The 25,597-nt window shown below is 43.3% G+C and overlaps 1 protein-coding gene across 1 annotated transcript; it reads right to left on the reverse strand.

The window, feature by feature from the left end:
- LOC114020946 (maestro heat-like repeat-containing protein family member 6) lies at positions 1-23,713 on the reverse strand. The gene is given in 20 exon segments (XM_043546114.1): positions 1-176; positions 179-236; positions 238-377; positions 380-469; positions 3,183-3,248; positions 3,623-3,725; positions 4,053-4,145; positions 4,573-4,728; positions 5,889-6,068; positions 6,654-6,774; positions 6,776-6,795; positions 7,139-7,253; positions 7,382-7,516; positions 9,192-9,361; positions 13,754-13,922; positions 14,404-14,558; positions 15,625-15,777; positions 18,379-18,805; positions 20,486-20,534; positions 23,704-23,713. Coding segments are annotated over 20 exon segments (2,586 nt in total).
- Between the last annotated feature and the right edge of the window lie 1,884 nt (positions 23,714-25,597).

Raw genomic sequence — 25,597 nt, forward strand, 5'->3', positions numbered from 1 at the left:
TCACTGAGTCAGAGTCAGCAATCTACTTTTCTTCCTGGTCAGCCCCAACAGGGCTGGGTTCAGTCCTTTTAACTCCCTCCTCTCGGTGTGACACCTATTGCCAGTATAGTAGGGCAAGGCTGACTGAGCCCACAGGTCCTTATTAACCCCTTCTAGCCCAGCGTGGGTTTGGTACATCCATCACAAACATCAGTAAACATTCTTGGTTGAATTGTCCAACTTTTACTGAAAACTTTTACCCAAAGAACAAACAAACAAGGCAATTTCTTTGACGTGGTGATCTGACAGAGGAAAGCTGGCAATAGTTGACTTTGTTAATTGCTGGATGTTACTATTATAAAATAAAGTTCTAGGAAGAAGACTATTTTCATTGAATTGCACACGTTACTGTCTGATTCCTGCTCTGTCTTGATGTGGATGGTGATGGTATGGACAGAGGCCTCAGGATCAAACATCAAATCCACAAGAACTGGAACATAGAACAAAGTCCAGTTAGAACCACAACACAAAAACCATCAATTTCCTACAGAAAAGGTCTCCACTAGAATTGGCCACAACATTTTTAACAACTTTTTTGGGGTCTGAAAATGCAGTTTTCATTGAAACAGCAACTTTCTGTAGAGATGTCGATTTTGATGACCTATTTAATGGAAAAGTTTCTGATGTGGACTCTCTGGTCAGTTAGGAGGATGAGGACCTCACTTTTCAATCTGAAAATGGGCATTTCAACAACATTCTGTTTTGTGAAAACTTTCAAAAGGTTTGGTTTTCATTCCAATTCAGAATGAAAACAAATTTTGAAACCTTGAAGTCTTCATGAAACAAAATTGTTGGCCTCTGGCCAGCTCTAGTCTCTACATTTTTCTGACTGACCTAAATCCAGTATATCCTAGGTACCCCCTGAATCCTCCCCTTCCCCAATATCCTAGTTGGCACCCCTGATCTACTGCTTGTATCCTATCGGGACTCCTCTGTGACCCCACAGCAGATGCCATTATTCTAAAGAGAAAAGGAGTACTTGTGGCACCTTAGAGACTAACCAGTTTATTTGAGCATGAGCTTTCGTGAGCTGTAGCTCACGAAAGCTCATGCTCAAATAAACTGGTTAGTCTCTAAGGTGCCACAAGTCCTCCTTTTCTTTTTACGAATACAGACTAACACGGCTGTTACTCTGAAACCTGTCATTATTCTAAAGGTGGCTCATCCAGTGCTCTTTTTCAGAAGATGTTGGTTTGGAATACAGGCTCTGCAGCAGAGAACTGGAGAAGTTGCCAGGGTTTCAGGAGGGATGTGATGGATCCCTTTTAACATCTGAGAAAACCCCACCTGGGTACCTCAGTGAGCTGCATCCCTCTAGATTGAGATACAAAACTGCACACAGTATAAGATCTCTTGTAATCAGTGGGAGCTTTGCCATTGATTTCAGTGGACACTGGATCTGAGCCCTGTTTATTTATATTTCACTATTGTACTTGTAGGGCTTCTGACTATTCCTGAGTTCTCTGATTTTAAGCTTTGCCACTATGACACATTATATTAGAAATGCAGAAACTTCAAAAAGTTCAGTGGTTTGAGTTATATCCTTTCTAACACCTCTAAACTTTCTGAGCCTCTTGGGCTTGTAAATTTTGGGATGGAAATTTCAACAAAGCAGCATTGCTTGAGATGTGTTTTCCCGGTTGTGGGTCCAGCTCTACATATAAGCACAAATATTGTCACAGCTAAGGGAGATTCTCCTTTAGTGCAGAAGACAGCAGCTTGTGCTTTTGGAGAAGGACCTGAATTTGATAAAGATTATGAATATTAAGTCTTTTGTAGTTCTGGATCCATTATACCAGCACTGACAATAATTGAGGTCATTGCTCATTTTTGCATGTTTCTATTAGACAAAATGAGGCAAAGCTTACCACAGGAAGCAGCAGGCCATGGCACATGGTGCTGGGTACAGCCTGCATACTCGCTCCACCTCCTCAGTGGTGATACTGGCAACTGTCTGGATTGATAGTTCTGATTCTAATGGTAAAGACGTGAAAGCTGAACCAAAGGGCAAGGGGCAGGGCAGAACTGCTGCATAAAGACAGAAATGACCTGGATCTTCTCACTGTCACCAGTCCCAGCTACCCTGGGGACTGCTGCATGATCACTCGCACATCCCAGAAGCCTTCCCAACCCCACTGTCAAGTTACTTGGAGAGCTCTGTCTGTCCTTATTCTTAAGCAACTTTCATTGAGCACAGTCTGCTCTCATCTCATCTTGTGCAAACTTTGAAAGCCAGATCTCTTTCTAAATGTCATGTTACTACTCCATGGGTGAGGGAGGGGGAGAGGTTAAATGCTTGTCTGGAATAGATGGTAATGATTGATGGAATCATATAAGTAAAAGCTACAAAGTCTATGATTAAGTTATCTATGCCAGGGTAGTCCAACCTGTGACCCAGGGGCCACATGTAAACCTCAAGCCTCTAAACTGTGGCCCTTGAAGGTGACTGTTTTAAGAAGAGAACTTGTATTTGATTATGAATGTAACAGTGTTATCTGAGCTGCACCCTGTGGTTTTTAAATGAAAATGCCTGAACTAGGGGAGAGTAGGTAGGGGGTACCACCTCCCCCATTTGTCTCCAACCACCACATCTGTAGCCCAAGGTACTCAGCAGCTCACCCAGTGGATTGGAGGGAGTAATTCTGGGTGGTTTTTTGCCTGTTTCCCTGCTGAGCAGTAAGAGCCCCAGGGATAGAAGGATAGGTGCTCAACTCACTCTGCCTGAGTATAGGAGAGTTCCTAGCAATGGGTGGCTCCCTGCCCCAAACAGCAACCCAGGGCAGTCCAAGGGAGGTGTGATGAGGAGATGAGAAACTGAGCACCAGCAACAAGTTATGGCACCCTGATTCTCTACCCTGGTACAAGTTAGAGCAGGCCAAGGGTGCCTCTAACTTGTGCTAACTGCCAACCCTCTCCAAGAGATAGCACAGGTCAAAGCAAGCTCCTCTACCTTGCACTGGGGCAGAGAATCAGGAAGTCGTAACTGGTTACTGGTTCTCAGCTTGCAATCTAAATGCAATTGTCACAAAAGGTTGACATGCAGATAGCACGACTAAAGTGAAGGATGGACATGTGCACTCAGACAGGGATATGTAGATGTCTGTGTCAATGCCAAGGAAACACACTTGGAAGTCATTACTTACCACACTGTAATAAATCCATGGCTTTCTTTTCCACTAGGCTGTATTCCATATGCTGGATTATGATGTCTAGAGGTAAATAAAATTAATGTCACATAACATTTCATATCTTCCAGTGATAATGCCAAATTTGTTCTGCCACCAAACTCCTAATGAGGTGGATGTCTGGAAAGTGGTTTACTTCCAAATGAGCTAATATCTACAATGTCTTAGGGCAGGACTCCTCTGGGAGCAGACTGGGGCAGTTAGGGGTAATGTAGGAGATGTTAAGGCTCTAATATGTTTCCTCTATTTTTGCGTAAACTCTAGTGTTAAGTCCTTTGGGTGATGGAAATCAAGACTCTTGGAACTAAGGGATAAGCTCTTGCTGCTGTAGGAAACAGTCCTGAACTTGTTAAGGGTGGTGGTGGAAGGTGAAGGAGATCAAATAACTTAGTGTTTACCTACAAGTATGCCGGCAGCTCTTCCTGAAGAAGTCCATGGGCTTCTGAGATACTCTTGGGCCTGGTGTAAGAAGCTCCATAGTCTTCCTGGGTATTGCTCAATCTGGAAAAAAACAAGAATCTCAGATTAGTGAGGAGCAAACATCCCTTAGTACCTATATTCCACAAGCCTATGCCTAGTGTCTATCAACAAACAATCCTTTCCAAACAAAACTTTTTAAGTATCTATAGTCACTGCCTGGATTGCCCCCAAAGACTGGAAATACCAGATGGTGATGGTGTGGAACTTCATGAGCCATTCCAGGTGATGTACTGGAGGGGATGGAAGTCCCTCACAATTTAAAAATGAAGCTTATGTTTGTTACCCTTCTTTCCCTCCTACACCACTGAAAAAGCACACAGAATGAAGGAAATCCCAGAGTTCTCTTACAAGGTGCTCACAGATAGTGTCCCAAGATTCCTGGTTGTCATTTAAGGTCCATCCCAAAAAGACTTTACACTCTTGTAAGGTGTCTGTAGAGCTCTACAAAAGATGAGACAGGAAGGGTTTCCAGAGTTAACAGAGATGAGTACTGATATTATTATCAAATAGGTGACAACTGAGAATGGAAATCCAGTTGAAATGAATGTTAAAGGGAGTGCTCAGTAGGCCATATGTTCCCCCTGGCTTTACCATACTTTTGTTCATAGCAATCACAGGGAAGTAGTCTGTTAGGGGCCATATAGTTGTCTGAGCCATTCATATCCCTCTCTTTTTCTGGTAATGGAATAGATTCTTAATCAACACTCCTCTATCGACCTGCACAGAATGTACAATAGCATGAAAACCAGGAGTCTTGTCACACTAGCATGAAAAAGGTGAGATGATGCAGCCTAGGGAATTTAGCAGGAAAGTCTGAGGATCAGGGCTTGTAGTGTTGTGCTGTGGAATTTATGGCAGTGGCATCTACCTTGATCACATCAGGATGCTGGTGCTGCAGATTCAGCAGCAGTGGGACCATACTGCTGAGGACCTGCTCCTGCATGAGGGATTTACCTTTCCCATTCAGGGCCCTGAGCAGATCCCCAAAAAGCTCAGTTGCAGCACTGCATATTTTGTGCCTCTCCTGTGAATGACAAACGAAAGAAGTTCAACAAAGGGCATTTCCAGGCAATTTGCTGGGTGGTCATGGCATACTGCAAACCACAGAGAGAGAATAGTTTGTTTAACTTACCAAAAGCCAGACTCTGTCACCCATTTCTATTGATTAAATGGGTTAAAGAAAGGCATGGTCAAATGAGTACTAAAGCCAGAGCCAAGAAGTCCCATTTGTTTCTATTTCATATCTGTATGAGTACAGCTCATAGTATTTAGGGCCCAAAATACAGTCAAATAAGAGGGGTAAGATTCTAGTTTAAAGTGTTCTTCACTTTCCCTCTCCTGGGGTTTGGCCACTTATACTTTGAGGTTTTTGTGACCCATTGTGTGTCCTTGGTTGTGTAAGGCATTGAACATCTGTGACCTGGTTTCCCCATCTACACAAATGGGGATAACATTTACCTACTGCACAGGGGTTCTGTGAAGCTTAATTAGTTAAAGTTTGTAAAGCACTTTGAAGATGAAAAGCTCTCTACCCTGTAAGTACTAAATGTTACTGAATTAAGGCAATGGTAATATCCCCAGCATGTGCAGTATCCATGACAGATGCATGCAGGAGATGCACCACTCTCGGCTTAGGCATCTGCACACCCTAACAAGTAATACACTGTGTGGTCTGTATGTGTATATAGACCACCAGATCTGCACACCAGGCCATTTATTTTGTTGTCTGTGATCTGCATATGACAATAATAGCAAACCCTGTAGTGTATTATTGCTTATACACTCTGGGCTTGATTTTGTGCTATCACAGATTTCATGCTGGTGTAACTCCATTAGCGTCAGTGGATTACTCCTCATTTGCACCAGTGAGAATGCAGACTCAGGCCCTTTATACTGCTTCAATCCAATCAGATAGGTTTTTAGCCTGTCAGTTAGTCTTTGTCTCCTGTCCTTATGGGAGCAAGTCTTTTTTTCCATCAGAAATTATTCTGACCTAACAGGACCTGCAAACAGGAGTGTTCAGTTGCAACCAACACAGCAATAGACAAGAGAAGCAACAATGTTTGCTATAGAGTAAGATTTGGCTTCTATTTTTATTTGACATGCACCACAAGCTTTAACCCTCCCCACCAAAAAGGTTTAACCACACTCACTTCAACAGTCTCCCCCACCATTGTGCCTTACCTCAGCCAGGAATGGGTGAAGCTGTCTGGCAGTTTTCACAAATTCTGTGCCAAGATGGCCCTTGTGCTTGTGGTGGGTGACAATTTTGGTAGCAGCCTCAAAAGCCATCAGAATTACCTTCTCCTCAGGGTCATTAAAAGTCTCCAGGATATCAGTAAGCAGGGCTTTGACTTCTTTCTGCTGCATGAAATGGAAATTTGCTCAAATCCCTACAAGTATAAGGATCTCACAATCCCATAGCCATTTCTTCTAAAATGGATGGAAAGGAAGATACCCAGATATACAGCAAAGGTGCTCATCCCCCTGTAGCTGAGGCAGAGGGTATTGGAGACAGTGAGGAACAGTTATTTTTCTCCTTGAAGATTCATGGGCAGCTGCTGTGGCCATGCCAGGTATCGCTCACTGAATCCTGACTCCCTCCAGCACTTCTTATTCTACTTTTGGCAGAGGTGTGGTTTGTCTCATTGCTTTCATGGTAGGTTTAAATATCCTTGACATTCCTCTAGAGTTTGGTTTCATGTATAAACAAAAAGAAAAGGAGGACTTGTGGCACCTTAGAGACTAACCAATTTATTTGAGCATGAGCTTTCGTGAGCTACAGCTCACTTCATCGGATGCATCCGATGAAGTGAGCTGTAGCTCACGAAAGCTCATGCTCAAATAAATTGGTTAGTCTCTAAGGTGCCACAAGTCCTCCTTTTCTTTTTGTGGATACAGACTAACACGACTGTTACTCTGAAACATGTATAAACAAGCATCACTCACCTTCTGCAGGTGAAGTGCAACATTTCCAAGTCCAAGAAGACCAAGCCAACGGACAGTAGGACTTGGGTCAATGTGCCAGTTCTTCAGGTGGCCCAGAATATATTGCTGTTTTAATGTCACATGTGGACTCAGTAGAGAGAAGCTAAAGAGGCAGAACACATAAGTAGCTGACAGGCAAATAGAGAGAGTTTCCTATGGGTCATATCAGATATAAAACTTCCTGGACTCAATTCTCTGTTGCCATGCACCTTATGTGGTCATTTTAGGCCAGAGCAAAGTGGATGTAAATCCCACCAAATCAGAATGGCAATGTTTTATGCCCACTTTGCACTGGTATAAATGACTATACAAGGTGCAGGGCAATGGAGAGATTCTACCCATGGGTCAGCTGAGACGTTGATGCAAATGACCCATTACTTCACTGAGCTAGCCTGAAAGTGAGCAGTTCCCAAGAATCCCAAACATTCACAACAGATAAGTCTTACCCCAGTGAACAAGGCCATTGCGGTCAGCTTCTGTTTGTCATCCCCGTGGTGCAGGAGAGGGGACACCTTGGTAAACACGGCAAAATCCAGGCTCCGGTGGTGTTTTACAATGGCTCTGTAGAACACGTATCAAAACTTTTACTAATGGGGGAGAGAGTAAACAAGCCAAGGACAAGAGGATACTCCAGACAGAAACCATGTTGGCCAGCACAGCCAGAGGAACTCAACGCTCCAATCGCTTACCTAGCCAGAAGGAGAACTCCTTCTAGGTAAGTCTCTGGCACAGATAAAAGGTCCCAGCCTCCTGCCAGGCTCACAGATTGCATCAAAGAGGATTTTTCTCTTTTAATCACAGCTTTCAGAGCCTCCACTGCACAGCTAAATTCCGGACAAGAGAGTGATAGATATTTGGAGACACACCAAAACATAGATTTTGTTATGCAAAGCAATTGAAGAGCTAAACTTGTGTTTTTTAATTTTTGTTTTTAAAATTTTCTATCTGTTTTTAGGGGTTGTGTCAATTTAACATTTGTATTATTGATTTGTATTTATTGATTGTATTATGTGCAATGGCCTACGGCTAAGATGCTATGTTAATAAACTAATATAATTAAGCCATCAGTACCATTCTCATGCACATCTTCTATTATAAATGAGACTGATCCCACCTTTTTCACCACATGGCATATTGTACTGGATAGAGTGAGAATTATGTGACTGGCGTCTTATAGACTTATTCAAATGGTTACAAGTATGTCACTCTACAAGGGAGTGGCTGGACTGGTCAAGAAATATGGCTAATGGAGACTTTATTTGGTTCCAGTAGGACAGGCCTGTGTTTTTGGAGCCAAAATTCCTGGGGTCTATGCCTTCACATGACACGTGTGCAGCATAGCTAACACTGATGTTTGTTACATTTGTAGCCCTGGTATACAGCCAAGATATCAATCCTATGAGCATCACCATACTAAAGTGCAATAAGTGTTGGGCAAAACCCATCTGTTTAGGATGTGTGGGATTTGTGCCCTTTGAGGTTTACTTTGAATTTTTAGTACATCTGAACTTGAACCCCTAAGTATTTGCCTTTCTGAGTCAGGGAAGGCCAGTGGGTAATCCTACTTCTCCCCTGTTTCATAGCAAGCATCTGCTGGGGATCATCCTGTCCCCATGCTAATTAAGCTAAGGAAAGGAATGCTGAGGATGACTTATCTTTTGGAGGCAAACTGTCTTTTTGCATTTTTTTTTTTTACCCTAACCAAGAAAAAACACAAACATTCCTGCTGAATGTCCTTTTGGGGTTTTGGTTCATCTCAAACAAAAACCCCAAATGAAATTCAAAGAAGTAAGAAACTCCAAAAAACATAATTGGAAGAAAGCCCCAGTATTTACTGGAAACCCAGTGAAGCAAGATCAGCTGAGTGTTACACAGAGCTCACCTCCCTAGATTATCCCTGGCTTGGCACACTGTTAGAAACATTTCTCTTTTCTTTTCAGTTCTTTTAATGCAGCATCTTATGGCTTTTTAATGTTTTTTGTTGGCACCCAGTGCATAAGGCCATTTACGCAAATAAATAAGCAGAGAAGGCAGAGGGTACAGGTATCAAAATGAGAACAAACAGATGAAGCAGGAGAGAGTCTATTTCCAGACATTCTGATACTTAGCTTGTTATCTGCATTTAAAAAATCATACATAGACTAACCTCCTCCCACCCCATCCTCCAAAGAACATTAATTAAATATTGATACTGTTTCTTTTGCATTAATTAAAGCCTCTTATCTCAAACCCATCAGGGAGCCTTAAGAGATTACTTCTAACAGAGCAATCTTCCAGAAGATAGGCCTGATTGGGGAATTGTCTTCTAAGTGGGGTGTCCTAAACACTCTCCTCAGAATTTCCCTATTTAGATCATCCCATAGGAGAGTTTCTAAATCAGAAGTTCCTCATAGTTTGAGAACCTCTGCACTAGGGGCTGTGGATTACCACTGAGACTTTGATGGTGGTGGTTCACAGAAATAGGATTATCTGCCTAATTAGCACCTTGTCAGAAATTACCTCACAAAGCTGGATGTTTGGAACCTGTCCTCCCAGCCACACACAACCTTTGGGAGGCTCACCAGGTAATGCAGTTGAATGATCAGGAAGATTAACACAGATACATAAAAGGCATCCATAGGCACCATGCACTCTTTATTACTGAATATTATGCACAGGGCCCTTGTTGCCTGAAAAAGATAAAAATTAGACACAAATTTAACTCTAAAATCCTCCATTTTCCTCCCAACATTTCTTTTTCTCTGCCACAAATATGCTTTGTTCCTCTTCTGGCTCACAGTAAATCACAGAAGATGGAACTGTGTCCCCTGAAATATTGTCATTAGAGCAGCCAGTGCACTGCACTGCCATGCTACAAAGGCCCAACTTTGATTTGCATCCCAGGTTACTTGTTTCATAAACTGCAGGGCCTGGCTGTACTGAGGAAGCGTGAGAGTCCTAAAAAGAGAAGCGCCAGAACGTAGTTCTGGAACTCTCACTCCTACGTGACATTACCAGAAGTACCAGAATGCTCTCCAAAAGTGCCAGAGTGGCATTCTGGAGCATTCCAGTATGACATGAGCTTTTCTCAGTCTGCTTCACAGTGAATTCCCCTCATTGAATGAGTAGCTGATGTCATGTCAGAGACTTGGTGGGATAACTCACATGACGGGAGTACTGTCATGGATGGTTATAAACTGTTCAGGAAGGACAGGCAGGGCAGAAAAGGTGGTGGAGTAGCACTGTATGTAAGGGAGCAGTATGACTGCTCAGAGCTCCGGTACGAAACTGCAGAAAAACCTGAGTGTCTATGGATTAAGTTTAGAAGTGTGAGCAACAAGAGTGATGTAGTGGTGGGAGTCTGCTATAGACCACCGGACCAGGGGGATGAGGTGGATGAGGCTTTCTTCCGGCAACTCGCAGAAGCTACTAGATCGCACGCCCTGGTTCTCATGGGTGACTTTAATTTTCCTGATATTTGCTGGGAGAGCAATACAGCGGTGCATAGACAATCCAGGAAGTTTTTGGAAAGCGTAGGGGACAATTTCCTGGTGCAAGTGCTAGACGAGCCAACTGGGGGGGAGCTTTTCTTGACCTGCTGCTCACAAACAGGGAAGAATTAGTGGGGGAAGCAAAAGTGGACGGGAATCTGGGAGGCAGTGACCATGAGTTGGTTGAGTTCAGGATCCTGACACAGGGAAGAAAGGTAAGTAGAAGGATACAGACCCTGGACTTCAGGAAAGCAGACTTCAACTCCCTCAGGGAGCAGATGGGTAGGATCCCCTGGGGGACTAACATGAAGGGGAAAGGAGTCCAGGAGAGCTGGCTGTATTTCAAGGAATCCCTGTTGAGGTTACAGGGACAAACCATCCCGATGAGTTGAAAGAATAGTAAATATGGCAGGCGACCAGCTTGGCTTAACGGTGAAATCCTAGCGGATCTTAAACATAAAAAAGAAGCTTACAAGAAGTGGAAGGTTGGACATATGACCAGGGAAGAGTATAAAAATATTGCTCGGGCATGTAGGAATGAAATCAGGAGGGCCAAATCGCACCTGGAGCTGCAGCTAGCAAGAGATGTCAAGAATAACAAGAAGGGTTTCTTCAGGTATGTTGGCAACAAGAAGAAAGCCAAGGAAAGTGTGGGCCCCTTACTGAATGAGGGAGACAACCTAGTGACAGAGGATGTGGAAAAAGCTAATGTACTCAATGCTTTTTTTGCCTCTGTCTTCACTAACAAGGACAGCTCCCAGACTGCTGCGCTGGGCATCACAACATGGGGCGTAGATGGCCAGCCCTCTGTGGAGAAAGAGGTGGTTAGGGACTATTTAGAAAAGCTGGACGTGCACAAGTCCATGGGGCCGGACGAGTTGCATCCGAGAGTGCTAAAGGAATTGGCGGATGTGATTGCAGAGCCATTGGCCATTATCTTTGAAAACTCGTGGCGAACGGGGGAAGTCCCAGATGACTGGAAAAAGGCTAATGTAGTGCCCATCTTTAAAAAAGGGAAGAAGGAGGATCCTGGGAACTACAGGCCAGTCAGCCTCACCTCAGTCCCTGGAAAAATCATGGAGCAGGTCCTCAAGGAATCAATCCTGAAGCACTTACACGAGAGGAAAGTGATCAGGAACAGTCAGCATGGATGCACCAAGGGTAGGTCATGCCTGACTAATCTAATAGCCTTCTATGATGAGATTACTGATTCTGTGGATGAAGGGAAAGCAGTGGATGTATTGTTTCTTGACTTTAGCAAAGCTTCTGACACGGTCTCCCACAGTATTCTTGTCAGCAAGTTAAAGAAGTATGGGCTGGATGAATGCACTATAAGGTGGGTAGAAAGTTGGCTAGATTGTCGGGCTCAACGGGTAGTGATCAATGGCTCCATGTCTAGTTGGCAGCCGGTGTCAAGTGGAGTGCCCCAGGGGTCGGTCCTGGGGCCGGTTTTGTTCAATATCTTCATAAATGATCTGGAGGATGGTGTGGATTGCACTCTCAGCAAATTTGCAGATGATACTAAACTGGGAGGAGTGGTAGATACGCTGGAGGGCAGGGATAGGATACAGAGGGACCTAGACAAATTGGAGGATTGGGCCAAAAGAACCCTGATGCGGTTCAGTAAGGATAAGTGCAGGGTCCTGCACTTAGGACGGAAGAACCCAATGCACAGCTACAGACTAGGGACCGAATGGCTAGGCAGCAGTTCTGCGGAAAAGGACCTAGGGGTTACAGTGGACGAGAAGCTGGATATGAGTCAGCAGTGTGCCCTTGTTGCCAAGAAGGTCAATGGCATTTTGGGATGTATAAGTAGGGGCATAGCGAGCAGATCGAGGGACGTGATCGTTCCTCTCTATTCGACATTGGTGAGGCCTCATCTGGAGTACTGTGTCCAGTTTTGGGCCCCACACTACAAGAAGGACGTGGATAAATTGGAGAGAGTCCAGCGAAGGGCAACAAAAATGATTAGGGGTCTGGAACACATGACTTATGAGGAGAGGCTGAGGGAACTGGGATTGTTTAGTCTGCAGAAGAGAAGAATGAGGGGGGATTTGATAGCTGCTTTCAACTACCTGAGAGGTGGTTCCAGAGAGGATGGTTCTAGACTATTCTCAGTGGTAGAAGAGGACAGGACAAGGAGTAATGGTCTCAAGTTGCATTGGGGGAGGTTTAGGTTGGATATTAGGAAAAACTTTTTCACTAGGAGGGTGGTGAAACACTGGAATGCGTTACCTAGGGAGGTGGTAGAATCTCCTTCCTTGGAAGTTTTTAAGGTCAGGCTTGACAAAGCCTTGGCTGGGATGATTTGATTGGGGATTGGTCCTGCTTTGAGCAGGGGGTTGGACTAGATGACCTCCTGAGTTCCCTTCCAACCCTGATATTCTATGATTCTATGACCCTACAAAGGGACTCATGTTCCGTGCTCCTGTAAGAAGGTTAATGGCTTGGGTGAGGAGAGAGACAAAGCTGGAAAAGATGAAGAAGCTGTCATGGCTTTGGCAAGGACATGAAGGACCTCTTTCCTGTTTCCCTGTGCCATCATGGAGCTATCTCTCTCCAAACTCAGACGTACAGGACTGAGCATAATATTGTACATTTCTTTCTTGGTGGAGAGAGGCCTTACCTTGTTACAATAGTAATATGGACCCTTCTTCCGTTTTCCTAGCCTGAGGGTTGTTTGGCTATCCAGCTAAATTAAGACCGGGTCTACAGCAGGAGCATTTTGACGATAAATATACCAGTATACTATACCAGCAAAGAGCTCCTAATGGGGATGCAGCTCATACCAGCAAAACTGTGCTTTTGCCAGCACAGCGTCTTGCTGCCCTCCTGAGAGACCTAACCTATGCTGGTAAAAGTGCAGTTTTACTGTTATAATTACATCCAGACCTGGGGCTTTTGCTCACACAGCTGTCAGTTAGAGCTCACTGCTCATCATACCCCGAGCTGACATAGCTATGTCAGCAAAAGTTTAGATCTGGGTTAAATTTCACCCCTTTCAACAAACACGGACCGGGCCTTGCAGCAAAAGTCCAAACAAGAAATCTACCCTTTCTCAGGGTTCTTCCATCTTCAGTGGGCCCAGACTCTTCAGTTACATAGTGATCCAAGCCCAAACTTAAACAAAAGTCCCACAAATAATACCTGACCCAGTCTTCAGCCACTCTGGTCTCAGGCTCTCTGCAATGTTTACAATGAAGTCCCATACCAATGCAGTGGAGGGAGATGAGGAGGTAAAGGGGAGATTTTGACCAGCCTCTACTATAGGTTGAGATCCTAAACGTACCCAAATGTACTATCCATCATTAAGGACCCCAGTTCCAAAATGCAAAGCAGACCAATTTCCCTTACCCTTGGTTTCTCCTTCCTTGCTGCTCAGCTCTGGAAAGGCTCCTGCAGCAGTAGAAGCCACCATGCAAGAGCTGTCCTAGAAAGACCCAGCAGCAGATCATGCTCTCTAGGTCTCTCCCTCTTCCAAGGGATGAGAGCTCCCTGCACAGGGTGCCATGAAGTATATAACTCCTAGGTAGCCATATAGACAAGCCCAGAAGCTGGGGGTAGGAGGGTAATATTTGGGTTATGACTTACAGCTAGAGGCAAAAGAGAGGCATTATCCTCAAAGCTACTTCTTGACTCAGAGGTTTCACTCTTCATGAGGCAGGGTCTTCTTTTCAGCATCTCCAGGAGCTCAGCAAGCACCCGGAGGCTGGCACTTTTTTTGGCTCTGCCTAGGGCCTCCCAGAGGTGACTGACATGGCTGCGGATTTGAGAACACGGGAATATGTGATTTACAGGATCTCTTCACAGTCCCACTGCGCTAGTAAGCAGAGCTATGCCTGTGAGTGGAGGTCAGGGAAGGAGCTGGACCTTAGTTTTGGAGTAGCATCGTTGGGAGCTCAGGCATAAGTTTAGTAAATGGGATCATGTAGTCTTCAGTAGAAAGAATTGCTGTCCTTCAAAAGGGCGTGGAGGAACACCCTCAGAGCAGAAGGCACTCTGAGTCTGCATCATAGCAGAGTTTACAGGGATTATCAGACTTTTGCTGCTCTATTTGGTTTTCTTGTTTTTAATTACAAACACTATTTTACATATAAGAGAGTCATTGGGATTAACTCTACTGTATTCAGCATCCTGTTCCTCCTATCTCTCCATCTATGGGGAAGTGGATTGAGATGAGATTCCACCCCTGTCCTCACTCAGTTTTGGAACCATGAAGGAGAGCAGTGCAGCAATTTTACCGGTCACATGGGAGTGAGAGTCTCAGTAGGGCTGAGACTACTTCTCTTGTGTGCTTTTCAGCTAGTAAACACACAGCCCCCATAGCTGCCTGTCTGGCACTGGCCTCCTGGGTAGCCTGCAGGTGAAAATAAATAATATCCATGATCTCTGGCACCTGTAAAGGAACAATAAAACTGATTTAGAGACTGTTTCTTCTGTGGTTTCATTCCCCTTCCAGTTTATGTCTGAATGTAGCAATGATGAGTGTCTGGGTGGGACTGATTCACGGTGCTATAGAATACTCCCTGCTGAATAACAAACAAAGCAACTCCAGGGATCAGAACTAAAGGCCTTATGCCACAATGTGATGAGAATATCTTGTGCACCCTCAACTTCCATCAGTTTCAACAGGAATTGAGGGCACTAAGCATTTTGCAAGATTAGGCCCTGATAGATAGACAAACAAAGGGCATATATGGTAAGATTTGCTAATCCAGTACATCGTTGTAATTGCTGGGCTTCTGAGTAATCCTGATCTCATGTGACAATTTACATAATGATTACCCAATGACCATTTATAATTAGCGAAAGTTGAATCTTTAAGGGTTTAGATACTTGTATCAGATACGCATCCAAAATGTGGACACTCATTCAAACTATCTGAACCTCCTGTGTCTGCAAAAGTGGATTTAAGAGCTTGAACATTGGGTTCCTTACAGGATTTCTGGTAGTTCCTGCCTCTGTTGAGTCTGGAAATACTATGAATGTGGTTTTTCTTGCATTATTTTGGCACTTGCATTATTTTGGCTTCTAGTCCCATCCAGATCTAGGAAATGCAAAGATGCAGTGAAAATGAAAAACAATGAAAAGAAATAAAAGTCAACCAAACTATCTCAATTCCCTAAAAATGCTTCGTTTAAGGTTTGGATGATCAATTTGCTGACCCCAATTTACAACTGATATTTCAGACGCATTTTCTTGTTTTGTAGACTATTCTTTTATACAAACAGGATACAAATACTCATAGAAAGACATAGGAAGGATTTGCTCATCTATTTTTTAAGCAGGGGACTGCACCGTCCTTGAGAAAAGAGTTTGGATTATCTTTTTAAAAAGATGATTCTGAGCCTGTGCTCCAGGCTTCAAACTTGTAAACAGAAAGACAACTCAGAGACTCTAAAGAATGCAGATTCCATCTTCTAGATCCAGAAAAGATAATTCTAACTTTCCCAGCCTCTTACCTTTTCCTTCATATTGTGCCTGTGCTCTTTCAGGACTGAGGTCAACATTACTGCAGCTGCCTGAGCATTGGTTTTCACTGTGTCTCTCAGACCAGCCACAGCTACAAGGATCTGGCTGGTAACTATAGCCAGGGGATCAGATTCCTCATAGATCTGACGGAAACAGGGAAAAAGCTTTTGTAAATAAAAACATAAGAATGGCCATACTAGGTCAGACCAATGGTTCATCTAGCCCAGTATTCTGTCTTTTGACAGAGGACAATGCCGGATGCTTCAATGGGAATGAACAGAACAGGGCAATCATCAAGTGAACCGTCCCGTTGTCCAGTCCCAGCTTCTGGCAGTTAGAGGCTTATGGACACCCAGAGCATGGGGTTGCATCCTTGACCATATCAGCTAATAGCCATTGATGGTCCTATCCTCCACAAATTTATCAAATGCTTTTCTAAACCCAGTTATATTTTTGGCCTTCATAACATCTCCTGGCAATGAGTTCCCTGGGTTGAGTGTGCACTGTCTGAAGAAGTACTTCCTTATGTTTGTTTTAAACCTCCTGCCTATTAATTTCTTAATTAATTTCCCTGGTTCTTGTGATATGTGAAGGGGTAAATAACACTTCCTTATTCACTTTCTCTACACCAGTCATGATTTTATAGACCTCTATCATATCCCCCCTTAATCATCTCTTTTCCAAGCTGACTAGTCCCAGTCATTTTAATCTCGCCTCAGATGGAAGCTGTTCTAATTCTAATAATTTTTGTTGCCCTTCTCTGTATTTTTTCAATTTCTAATCCATCTTTTTTGAGATGGGGTGACCAGAACAGTGTTCAAGGTGTGGGTGTACCACGGATTTAGTAGTGGCATTTACTATCTTATCTCTCTCTTTTCTAATAGTTCCTAACATTCTGTTCGCTTTTTTGACTGCCACTGAACATGAGCAGATGTTTTCAGAGAACTATCCACAAAGACTCCAAGATCTCTTTCTTGAGTGGAAACAGCTATTTGAGACCCCATCATTATGAATGTATAGTTGCAATTATGTTTTCCAAAGTGCATTACTTTGCATTTATCAACACTGAATTTTATCTGCCAGTTTGTTACTCAGTCACATGGCATTGTGAGATCCCTTTGTAAATCTTTGCAGTCTGCTTTGGACTTAACTGTTTTGAGTAATTTTGTATCATCTGCAAACTTTGCCACCTCACTGTTTACCTCTTTTTCCAGATCATTTATTAATATGTTCAACAGCACTGATCCCACTACAGATCCCTGGGGAAACCACTATTTACCTCTCTCCATTCTGAAAACTGACCATTTATTCCTACCCTTTGTTTCCTGTCTTTTAACTTTTACTGATCCATGAGAGGCTTCCCTCTTACTCCATAGCTCCTTACTTTGTTTATAAGCCTTGGTAGGGAACTTTGTCAAAGGCTTTCTGAAAGACCAGATACACTATATCCACTAGATCACTCCTGTCCACATGTTTGTTGACCCCCTCAAAGAATTCTAATAGACTGGTGAGGCATGATTTCCTTTTATAAAAGCCATGCTGACTCTTCCCCAACAAATCATGTTCATTTAACTGTCTGATAATTCTGTTCTTTGCTATAGTTTCAACCAATTTGTCTGATGCTGAAGTAAGGCTTACCGGCCTGTAATTGCCAGGATTGCCTAAGAAGCCCTTTTAAAAAAATTCGTGTCACATTAGCTTTCCTCCAGTCATCTGGTACAGAAGCTGATTTAAGTGATAGGTTACATATCACAGTTAGTAGTTCTGCAGTTTCATATTTGAGTTCCTTCAGATGACAGACATCACCTTTATTCAAAGGACTGATACTACCAGGAGTCTAGTTAAAGCCCTGAGTTGGAAAGGAAGTTTCCTCCCTGGTGTCAGATGAGTTATAAAATCTCACAGCAGGCTTGCTTAATCTTTAATATCATAGTGTATAAAATGGCTTGAACTGTCTGAGATAGGTGTAAAAAAAGAAGGCCCAGAGCATGCAGGATAAGTGTGTGGAGGGAGAATGGGCCAGTAGCATGCAGATGAGGGCCAGAAATGTGCAGGAATAGATGTGTGAAGATAAGGGCCAGAGCATGCAGGGAAATGTGTGCATAGAGAGAACCTTGTTGTATGTAGGGTTAAGTGGGCAGAGAAAGAGCCTGGAGTGAGCAGAGAGTTGACCAGGAGCATACAAACAAGATGCTCTGAGAGTGTGGGAATAAACAGGCCAAGCGAAGGCGTGCGGCACGCAGAGAGAGGGCCGGAGCATGAGAGGCAAAGAAGCAGGAGTGAAAGTAATATGAAACACTTACTGGTGTGGGGACCTGGCTCCAGGCCCCCGGAAGGGGCACGGTCTTGGGCGGAAGGGGCGGGGCTGGGGTCAGCCTCCCCCAGGCAGCCCATCCGCGCTGCCTGGCCTGCGCTGCCCAGAGCTCCAGCAGTGATTTAAAAGGGCCCAGGGCTCTAGCTGCTGTTGCAGTAGCGGCGGCCGCAGCTGGGAGCTCCAGGCCCTTTTAAATTCTAGCCCGGGGGCAGCTGCCCCTTTTACCCCCCCCCCCCCCATCAGTGGCCCGTTAAAGCGCTGCCACAGCAGCACTTTAAAGAGGGTCTTTTGCCGCGGCCGTGCTTTAACATCTGCTGCATACAGGCTGGTACCGCTTCTTACCGGTACGCCGTATCAGCCTGTACCGGCCCACTTTTACCCCTGCAAAGAAGCCATGATTTGCATAATAATAAATGGTGAATGTTTGTACCTCACAGTTGCTCTTCTCTTTCCGCTGCGGGGAGACATCTGTATTAAAACCAAGATATGTCTTTGTGCTTTTCCCTTCTGCACTGATATTCTCTTTTTCCTCCTCCTGCTGCAGGGTGATGCTCTCTGCCTCCTCCATTATAATCCTGGGCTCAGGCTCTAGTTCACCAGTTAGACCCTTCTCCTGCACCACTGTGCATCTGATTTTCCTTTTCAGCACACAGCGTCTCTCCTTCCCATGAGCAATGTGCTGAGATGTTTCAGAAGTTGCCTGCTGCTGTTGGTTCACAGTGTTTGCCTCATTCCCCACACGCAGCTGTATATTTTCATCTAAGAAGATGATCTCTGGTTCTCTGGTGGGAACCTTCTCCAGCTCCAAATAGATAATATAGGTTGTTTTGATGAATTTCTTTCTAGCTAACGCCATGCTACAAGCAAGACAGAAAGAAAATCCACCCATTTTTATTCCTTCCACAGAGAGACAGTGTGGTCTAGTGAAAACGGTATGAGGCTGAGAGCCAGAAGCTCCTTTTTCTAATTCTAGCTCTGCCACTGTTTAACTATGTGTAGCCTTCGGTGTGTACTTTTGGCCAGAATTTCCAAACTTGGGTGCCATTGACTTCAATGGAAATTGTGGACACCCAGCATCTCTCATAATCAATGTAGGAACACAGGAAATGCCACATTGGATCATACCTAGGGTCCAATTACTTAGTATCCTGTCTCTGACAATGGTCAGCACCAGCTGCTTAAGAGGAAGGTGCAAAAACCCTGTAGCAGGGAGATGTGGGGTAGTCTGGCCTCCACATTATGCCTCATCCGAATCTCTAATAGTTAGAGATGGGTTTAAACTCAGCAAGGATTTCTATCCCTTCCAACATTTTTATCAGCAATTATGATAACTTCAGGCATTCAAGTTTGAAATGTTGGCCCTAAATTATTGATGCCTCAGTTTCCTGTTTGTAAAATGGAGATAAGAATTCTTATCTACTTATCATGCAGGGGTGTTAATTAATGTTTTTTTAACTATGTGTGGTAAATTTAAACCTTTCTCTTTATGTTAGTAACCTACATTTCTACCAGCAGGTATACTTTGGTCATGAGAATGTCTTTGTTTTCAAATATTAATTTATATTAATTATAAGTTGATATACCAAGACAATCTTTGCCTAAAAATATTTCCTGTTTGTTTCAAATTCAAAGGGACATACTGACTAACATGCTGTGGAGATAAGATTGCACAGACTTTCCAAAAATATTAGAAGCTGCCATTAAAGATTAACATTTTATTTTGCTTTGGAACAGTTGAGCTCACATATGGTACCTCATTTTGGCACTGGAAGCATCTAACAGCCATTTCTTCATCCAGACAAGGCCTAGAGTTTCAGTAATTCAAATTCTCACTTCACTAATCATGTAGTTCAAAACTCTAAGCTTAAAATTTAATGTTTTTTAATTGCCATTCCCAGGGGACACCACTGTCTGCTCAAATAGTGGATATGTTCAGGTGAAGAATTTTCCCAGTTATATCCCCTGTAAGAATTTTACTTCAAATTCTATGTCCCAGCCAGGAAACTGAGAGCTACCTCAAAAATCTGGCATTCAAAAAAGTCTTAGCCTGGGGAAGGCTGGATGCTGCTGGCAAACAACCCTGAGGATGGCATCAACCTGGTAAATATCACCTGGAAGCTACAGCACCGGGTAGAAGCAGCCAAGTGAAAACTGCATGAGTGATGGTGCATCGAAGCAGATGATATCAGATTAGATTGGACTGGAATAATAGAGAGTTAGGGAGATTAAAAACCATCAATCTGTATTGGGTAACAATGCAGGGCTCCAATGTCAGGGCACAATGGACAGGAACGTCACTCATAGGTAGCGTGGTTACCAAGAAAACACCTTTTTGTTTTAAAATTAAATGAAAAAACATTGTGAAACCTGCACCACAATGTGACCCTGCAACCTACTATTAACAGTGTGGTATGTGTCCCCACTCTGTGCGCAGTCCACAAAGGATATGAGTCTGTTATTGTTCCCAGCTATAGGACTCAGTCCTTTAGCTGAAGCAGTATCTCTTAGCTTAGCTTTTAGCTCTGTGCAATACTCACTCACAACCAAGATGGTGGCCATCATGCCACAAAAGGCATGGAAAGCAACCTGGAAAAGGCCAGGCACACCCTGAATGGTATTCACAAGCTGACAGTAATTTCCACCCAGAGAACAGCAGGGCAAATGATGGCTCATGGGATCAACAGAGGAAATGCCATATGGGGATGCAGAATGTGCGCAGAAGCATCTGGGTAAATGGAAACATCCACTTATATGTCTGAGATGATGGGATGCTGAGTAATACTGTGTGTCTCCAGTTTGATTTCTGCAGTCAGGAAAGCAGCATCTGCCTTACTGGAAGTAAAGCAATCACTTCAGCTAGGCGAGGGAAGGATCTCATTCGTGGTTAAGGGGCAGGAGCAGGGCACAATGGACTCACTTACGTCACAAGGATTATGATTACCATGGCAATGGCCAGGTGATTGTTACTGAGGGTGTGACATTCTCCTCAGGGCACCCAGAAGCATAAGCCACCATGTTACCTCTCTACCTTAGAGAGAGAGCCCTTTGCTGGAGCTTAAACAATAATACAAGTGTGTGTTGGGGGAGTGAGAGAGAGAGACAGAGTGTGTGTGTGTGTGTTTGTGTGTGAGGGAAAGACAGAGTGTGTGTCGGGGCAGTGTGAGAGACAGCGTGCTGTCACTTTAAGCTCAGCACTCACCAGTCTGAAGGTTTGTTCAATCTGGCAGCAGCGGCCAGCAGCTCCCACTTGTGACCCAGAGACAGCAGCACAGGTCCCAACCCCAGATCAGCAGAGACCAGGTGCACAGGTCGGGGCATGTTGATACCCCAACATCAGCCCCCCACTGCGCAGCAGACAGGAGGGTCCCAGGATCAGCGTGCTAGGGGCAGCTCTAAGCAGGGAGAGGGGGCAGGAGCAGGGGTGCCAGAATGGGGGGTGGGGGTCAGGGGGCCATTGTCCCATCACTTTTAAAAGTGGGAGGGCTATGCTGTAAGGGCGAGTGATGTGGGCGGAGAGGAGTAATCAAGGGGCGGGGTCTTGGGGGGAAAGGCTGTGCAAGGGCGGGGACTCATGGGGGAGGGATGGCGTGAGGGCAGAGGCGCGGGGGAACAGGCAATGGTGCCCCCCACCACTTTTTAGGGAGGAGCAGGAGCAGCAATGGCTGCAGATGGCCAAAGAGCAGTGGTGGGAGGAGGGACAGGACACCCCTGCTCCGGAGGCACCCTTCAGCAAGGCGCACCCTGGGTGGTCGCCTAGCCTGTTCACCGGTAAGGCTGGCCCGGATTACATATTTTAAAGCGTAATATTAGTAAATATCCATAATTCCTCATGGAGTATTAATACCTACATTTCACAATGAGATTAGTCACCAGGTTTCATAAAAGACCTTACTCAATCCACTTTTATAGTACAATAATATTATATAGAATCAGTTGATTTCATTTTTTTATTCTTTGGAGTTTGTATCCCCTGTTCTCCCCTGGGATGTCTGGACTCTGATTGTCACAGTGGGGCTCTTGGCTCAGGCTCTGATTCTGCTCCCACTGAAGTCATTGGCACAGCTCATGGTGCAGGACAAGGCCACACATAAGGTTAAAACTGATTTTCCTGTTACTGACTTTCTCACTCTTAGAGGAGTTATTATTTCCCCATCTGTAATTTTCTGGGACCTTGGAATTCAGGGACGACTTTGGTGGACTAAAATACTGATCTACACGATGAGTGACAAGTCAAATACAGACACAAGAAACTGAAACGTTTTTCTTGAAAACTCAGGGAGCTTAATCTGAGAACTGTTCACTCAATAATTTAGGGAAAAAGCTAGTGAATAACTTAAACGTTTTAGGGAAGCCATCCCTGATCCTGAATCAATCAGTGTAGCTATCTTCTTTTATTCTTTAGCCTGTATACCATTCAGGCAGGGATTGACTCTATTCTGTGTTTGTACACAGAACCCATGATAATGGGGCCCAAGGTCTGATTGGGCATCATCATCATCAAATTTTGTACCAGTCAGTATAAGATCATAAATAATGACATTCCGAAAAGAGAAAAAAGGGCATGTTTGCTGATGCCTGAGATGACTTACCTGTCCGGATGCAAGAAAGAAGCAAGGAGAGAAGATACACTGTCTGAGACTGATAATTTGGCTAAATTTAGGCCAATTTTCATGTGGACATCCACAGGTTTATTCCTTGAACAAAGGTGACCCCCTCTGCCAATTTGAAGTCCTTGGTCCAAGCATGAACATGGTAGAGCTGCCCAATGAAACAGTTTTATAAGAATTTTTAAGATGGGTAAAACAATGTACTTTTTCTGAATTTCATCTGAGAATCATTTCGGCTGAAATTTTCCAAAAAGAATTCAGCCTTCGCAGACACAGAGCAGGGAAAATTTTAGCTCAACTGGTTAAAGTTTGGCAGAGTTACAAGCAACTGAAAACAGGCTGTTATGGAAAGTGTTGGACAACTTTAATTGTAGGCTTCACTATAGTGTGTGCTTTTTTTTTTTGTTCTAAGCTCAGAAGCCATTTTTTTCAATAAACAGAAATATCCTTGAATAAAGCCAACAGCATGATTTCTTAAAAATACAGGAAAAAAAACTTTGCAAACTCAACCTAGATTTGTCCAATAACAATTCACAAGGCTTGGAAAAAGCACAAAATACACAAGATTTGTCTTCCCCCCTACCATGGGCAGCACTCTCCTTTTGGAGTCGTTAATGAACCAATACCCAGCATGGTTGTAGGGAATGGTCTGTTGCATGAAATGCCATCTTTTGAATTAAATGTAAAACCAAAGTTTAACCATTTGTGTTCATTACAGAATCCAAGTCACTTTTTATAAGAGACTGTGTGCTAGCTTTGGTGTTCTGGCCAAATCCAAATTTCACTAGGTACATATTTCCTACTTAAAGACTCCTGAAATTTCAATTCTTTCCCCCTTTCATGTCCTAATTTTATATGTAATGCTGCTGCACACTGTTACTCAGCTCAAAGATTTCCCCCCCAAGAGTTGGCTACACTTCAGGGCAGGTGAAATTACTTCTGTACTGTAGATGTAAAATTGAAAAGCATTTTAGGATACTTCAATATATAAGTGGAATAACATAAATATTATGGAAAGGATGAAGCATAATTGTAGGATTTGTTCAACAATCCTTGACAGATATGAATCTGAGTGGGTGTACATGAAACATTTCAAATAGTACCTTAATATTTTGCCTGTTTGAAAAATACTGCCATCATAATTGTACCTGTAGACATCAGCGCTATAAATAGGGTGAGACAAAAGAAAATGAGATGTGAATGTGAATTTATAATAATGTTTTGTATAAAGTCCCTGTCATTAGCATCCATCTGGACAGAGCTGATTAATTCTCTTAGCACAGGTGCAGACTTCACCAGGCAGGGGATGTAAAGATGAAAGGATATTTGACGGTAGAGAACTCAGGAAGTTGAACCATCAGTGGAATTAATACATGAACACTGACAAGCTGTAGATTGCCCTAATTTTCTATTATTTAACTTGTTATTGGTACCTCATGAAACTTCACTGTATGAATGGTTCAAAAATATGTTATTTTCAACGAGAACGTATCTTTTTACTTCAAATTCCTTTCTAGAAATCCTCTTTGGGTGGCACAACTACACCCGGCCCCACGCTGTGGGCTTGGCTCTATCCCCAAGTGTGGGTCAAGGAAACATAGAGACTAATTACAGTCAGAGTAGATGGAAATGCCTTGAAAAGAACAGAAAGAAACATGTACTCTACAGACAACTAGAGCAAAAAGACAGAATATCATATATACACACTAGCATCTTGGATTGAAAGAAAGATACCCTTACGATAAATTTATGAGAGTGATAATTGATTTCTGAACAAGGACATTCAACTATAAAGGATTTAGTGTTCATTATAATCTTTTTGAATTACAGGGTTAAAGGGAAAAATAGTTTCAAATATTTTAATGAGTCTATAAAGTCACTAAACACTTTATTTTACATACAAATATTTAACCCACTAAGTCTATGGCTACATTTAAAATGTTAACATCTGTGGCCCTGCAGCTTGGCTGCTGGATTGCTTCAGTGTAGACACTTACTACAGTAACGGAATGGGTTCTCCCATCACTGTAGTTAATCCACTAGGTTGAGGGAAGAATTCTTCTGTCAAGCTAGTGCTGTCTACACTGGGGGTTAGGTTGGCATAACTATGTTTCTCAGGGGTGTGGATTTTTCACACTTCTGAGAGACATAGCTATGCTGATATAAGTTTCCAGTGTAGACAGGGAATTAGGCACCTAATTGCTATTTGTGCCTTTGAAAATCTCTCCCTAAAATCTTAGTTAAAAGTCTAATAGTCAGATGCAAAAGTTCATGGACATTATCCATCCTGAATTACACAGCATTAACCTAAAATCAGATAGGTAATTTGTCGGGTCTTCATCAGTCTGGAACTCTAACCACTAACACCGTGTCTACAATCAGAAGATGTATATTCATTTTTCTGCATGGTTGAAGGTCCACCAGTGCTACCAATGTTGAGAAATACCTATTTTTCCATTGTATCATATATACCTTCCATTAAAATTCAGAGATATTACCCATTGTTCAAGTCCCTAGGCCATGGGAAAGGTTTGTTAACAGATATACTACATGAAGGATTGTCAAATTTGCCACATTTTAATAGAGATGATTGTCTTAGTAAATTCAAATGATCTTACAAAATCTAAACCTTTGAAAATCTAAAGGCTGGGGACTATATTCACTTCCATAACATGTCCCCTTTGTACCACTCTAGCAGTGCAAAGGGGCCATAAAGTTGCCCTGACACAGATCTGAGGATTCCCCCAGTTACTGCAATGTTTCCTGGTCTAAATCTACAGAAAATCTTGGTAACTATTAACAAATGCTGGGCTAGATCCTATGATACAGAGTGGTGAAAAGTAGTCATAAAAAGAGACTTAAATGACCCTTTTAGAATACCTTCATCGTAGGGGGATTCTCTAGCTGGTATAGAGCTAGTGTAAAAGCTGGCCCTGCTCCCTGGCATAGGGTGTATATTGGAAATAGACTGTGGGGTGGAAAATGTGTTTTCAGATGGCCTAATTTAGACTAACCCTAGGGCTGCTCTCAGTTGTGCTGGGC

This window comes from Chelonia mydas, chromosome 1 (assembly GCF_015237465.2).
Source record: "Chelonia mydas isolate rCheMyd1 chromosome 1, rCheMyd1.pri.v2, whole genome shotgun sequence".
Taxonomy (NCBI): Eukaryota; Metazoa; Chordata; order Testudines; family Cheloniidae; genus Chelonia; species Chelonia mydas.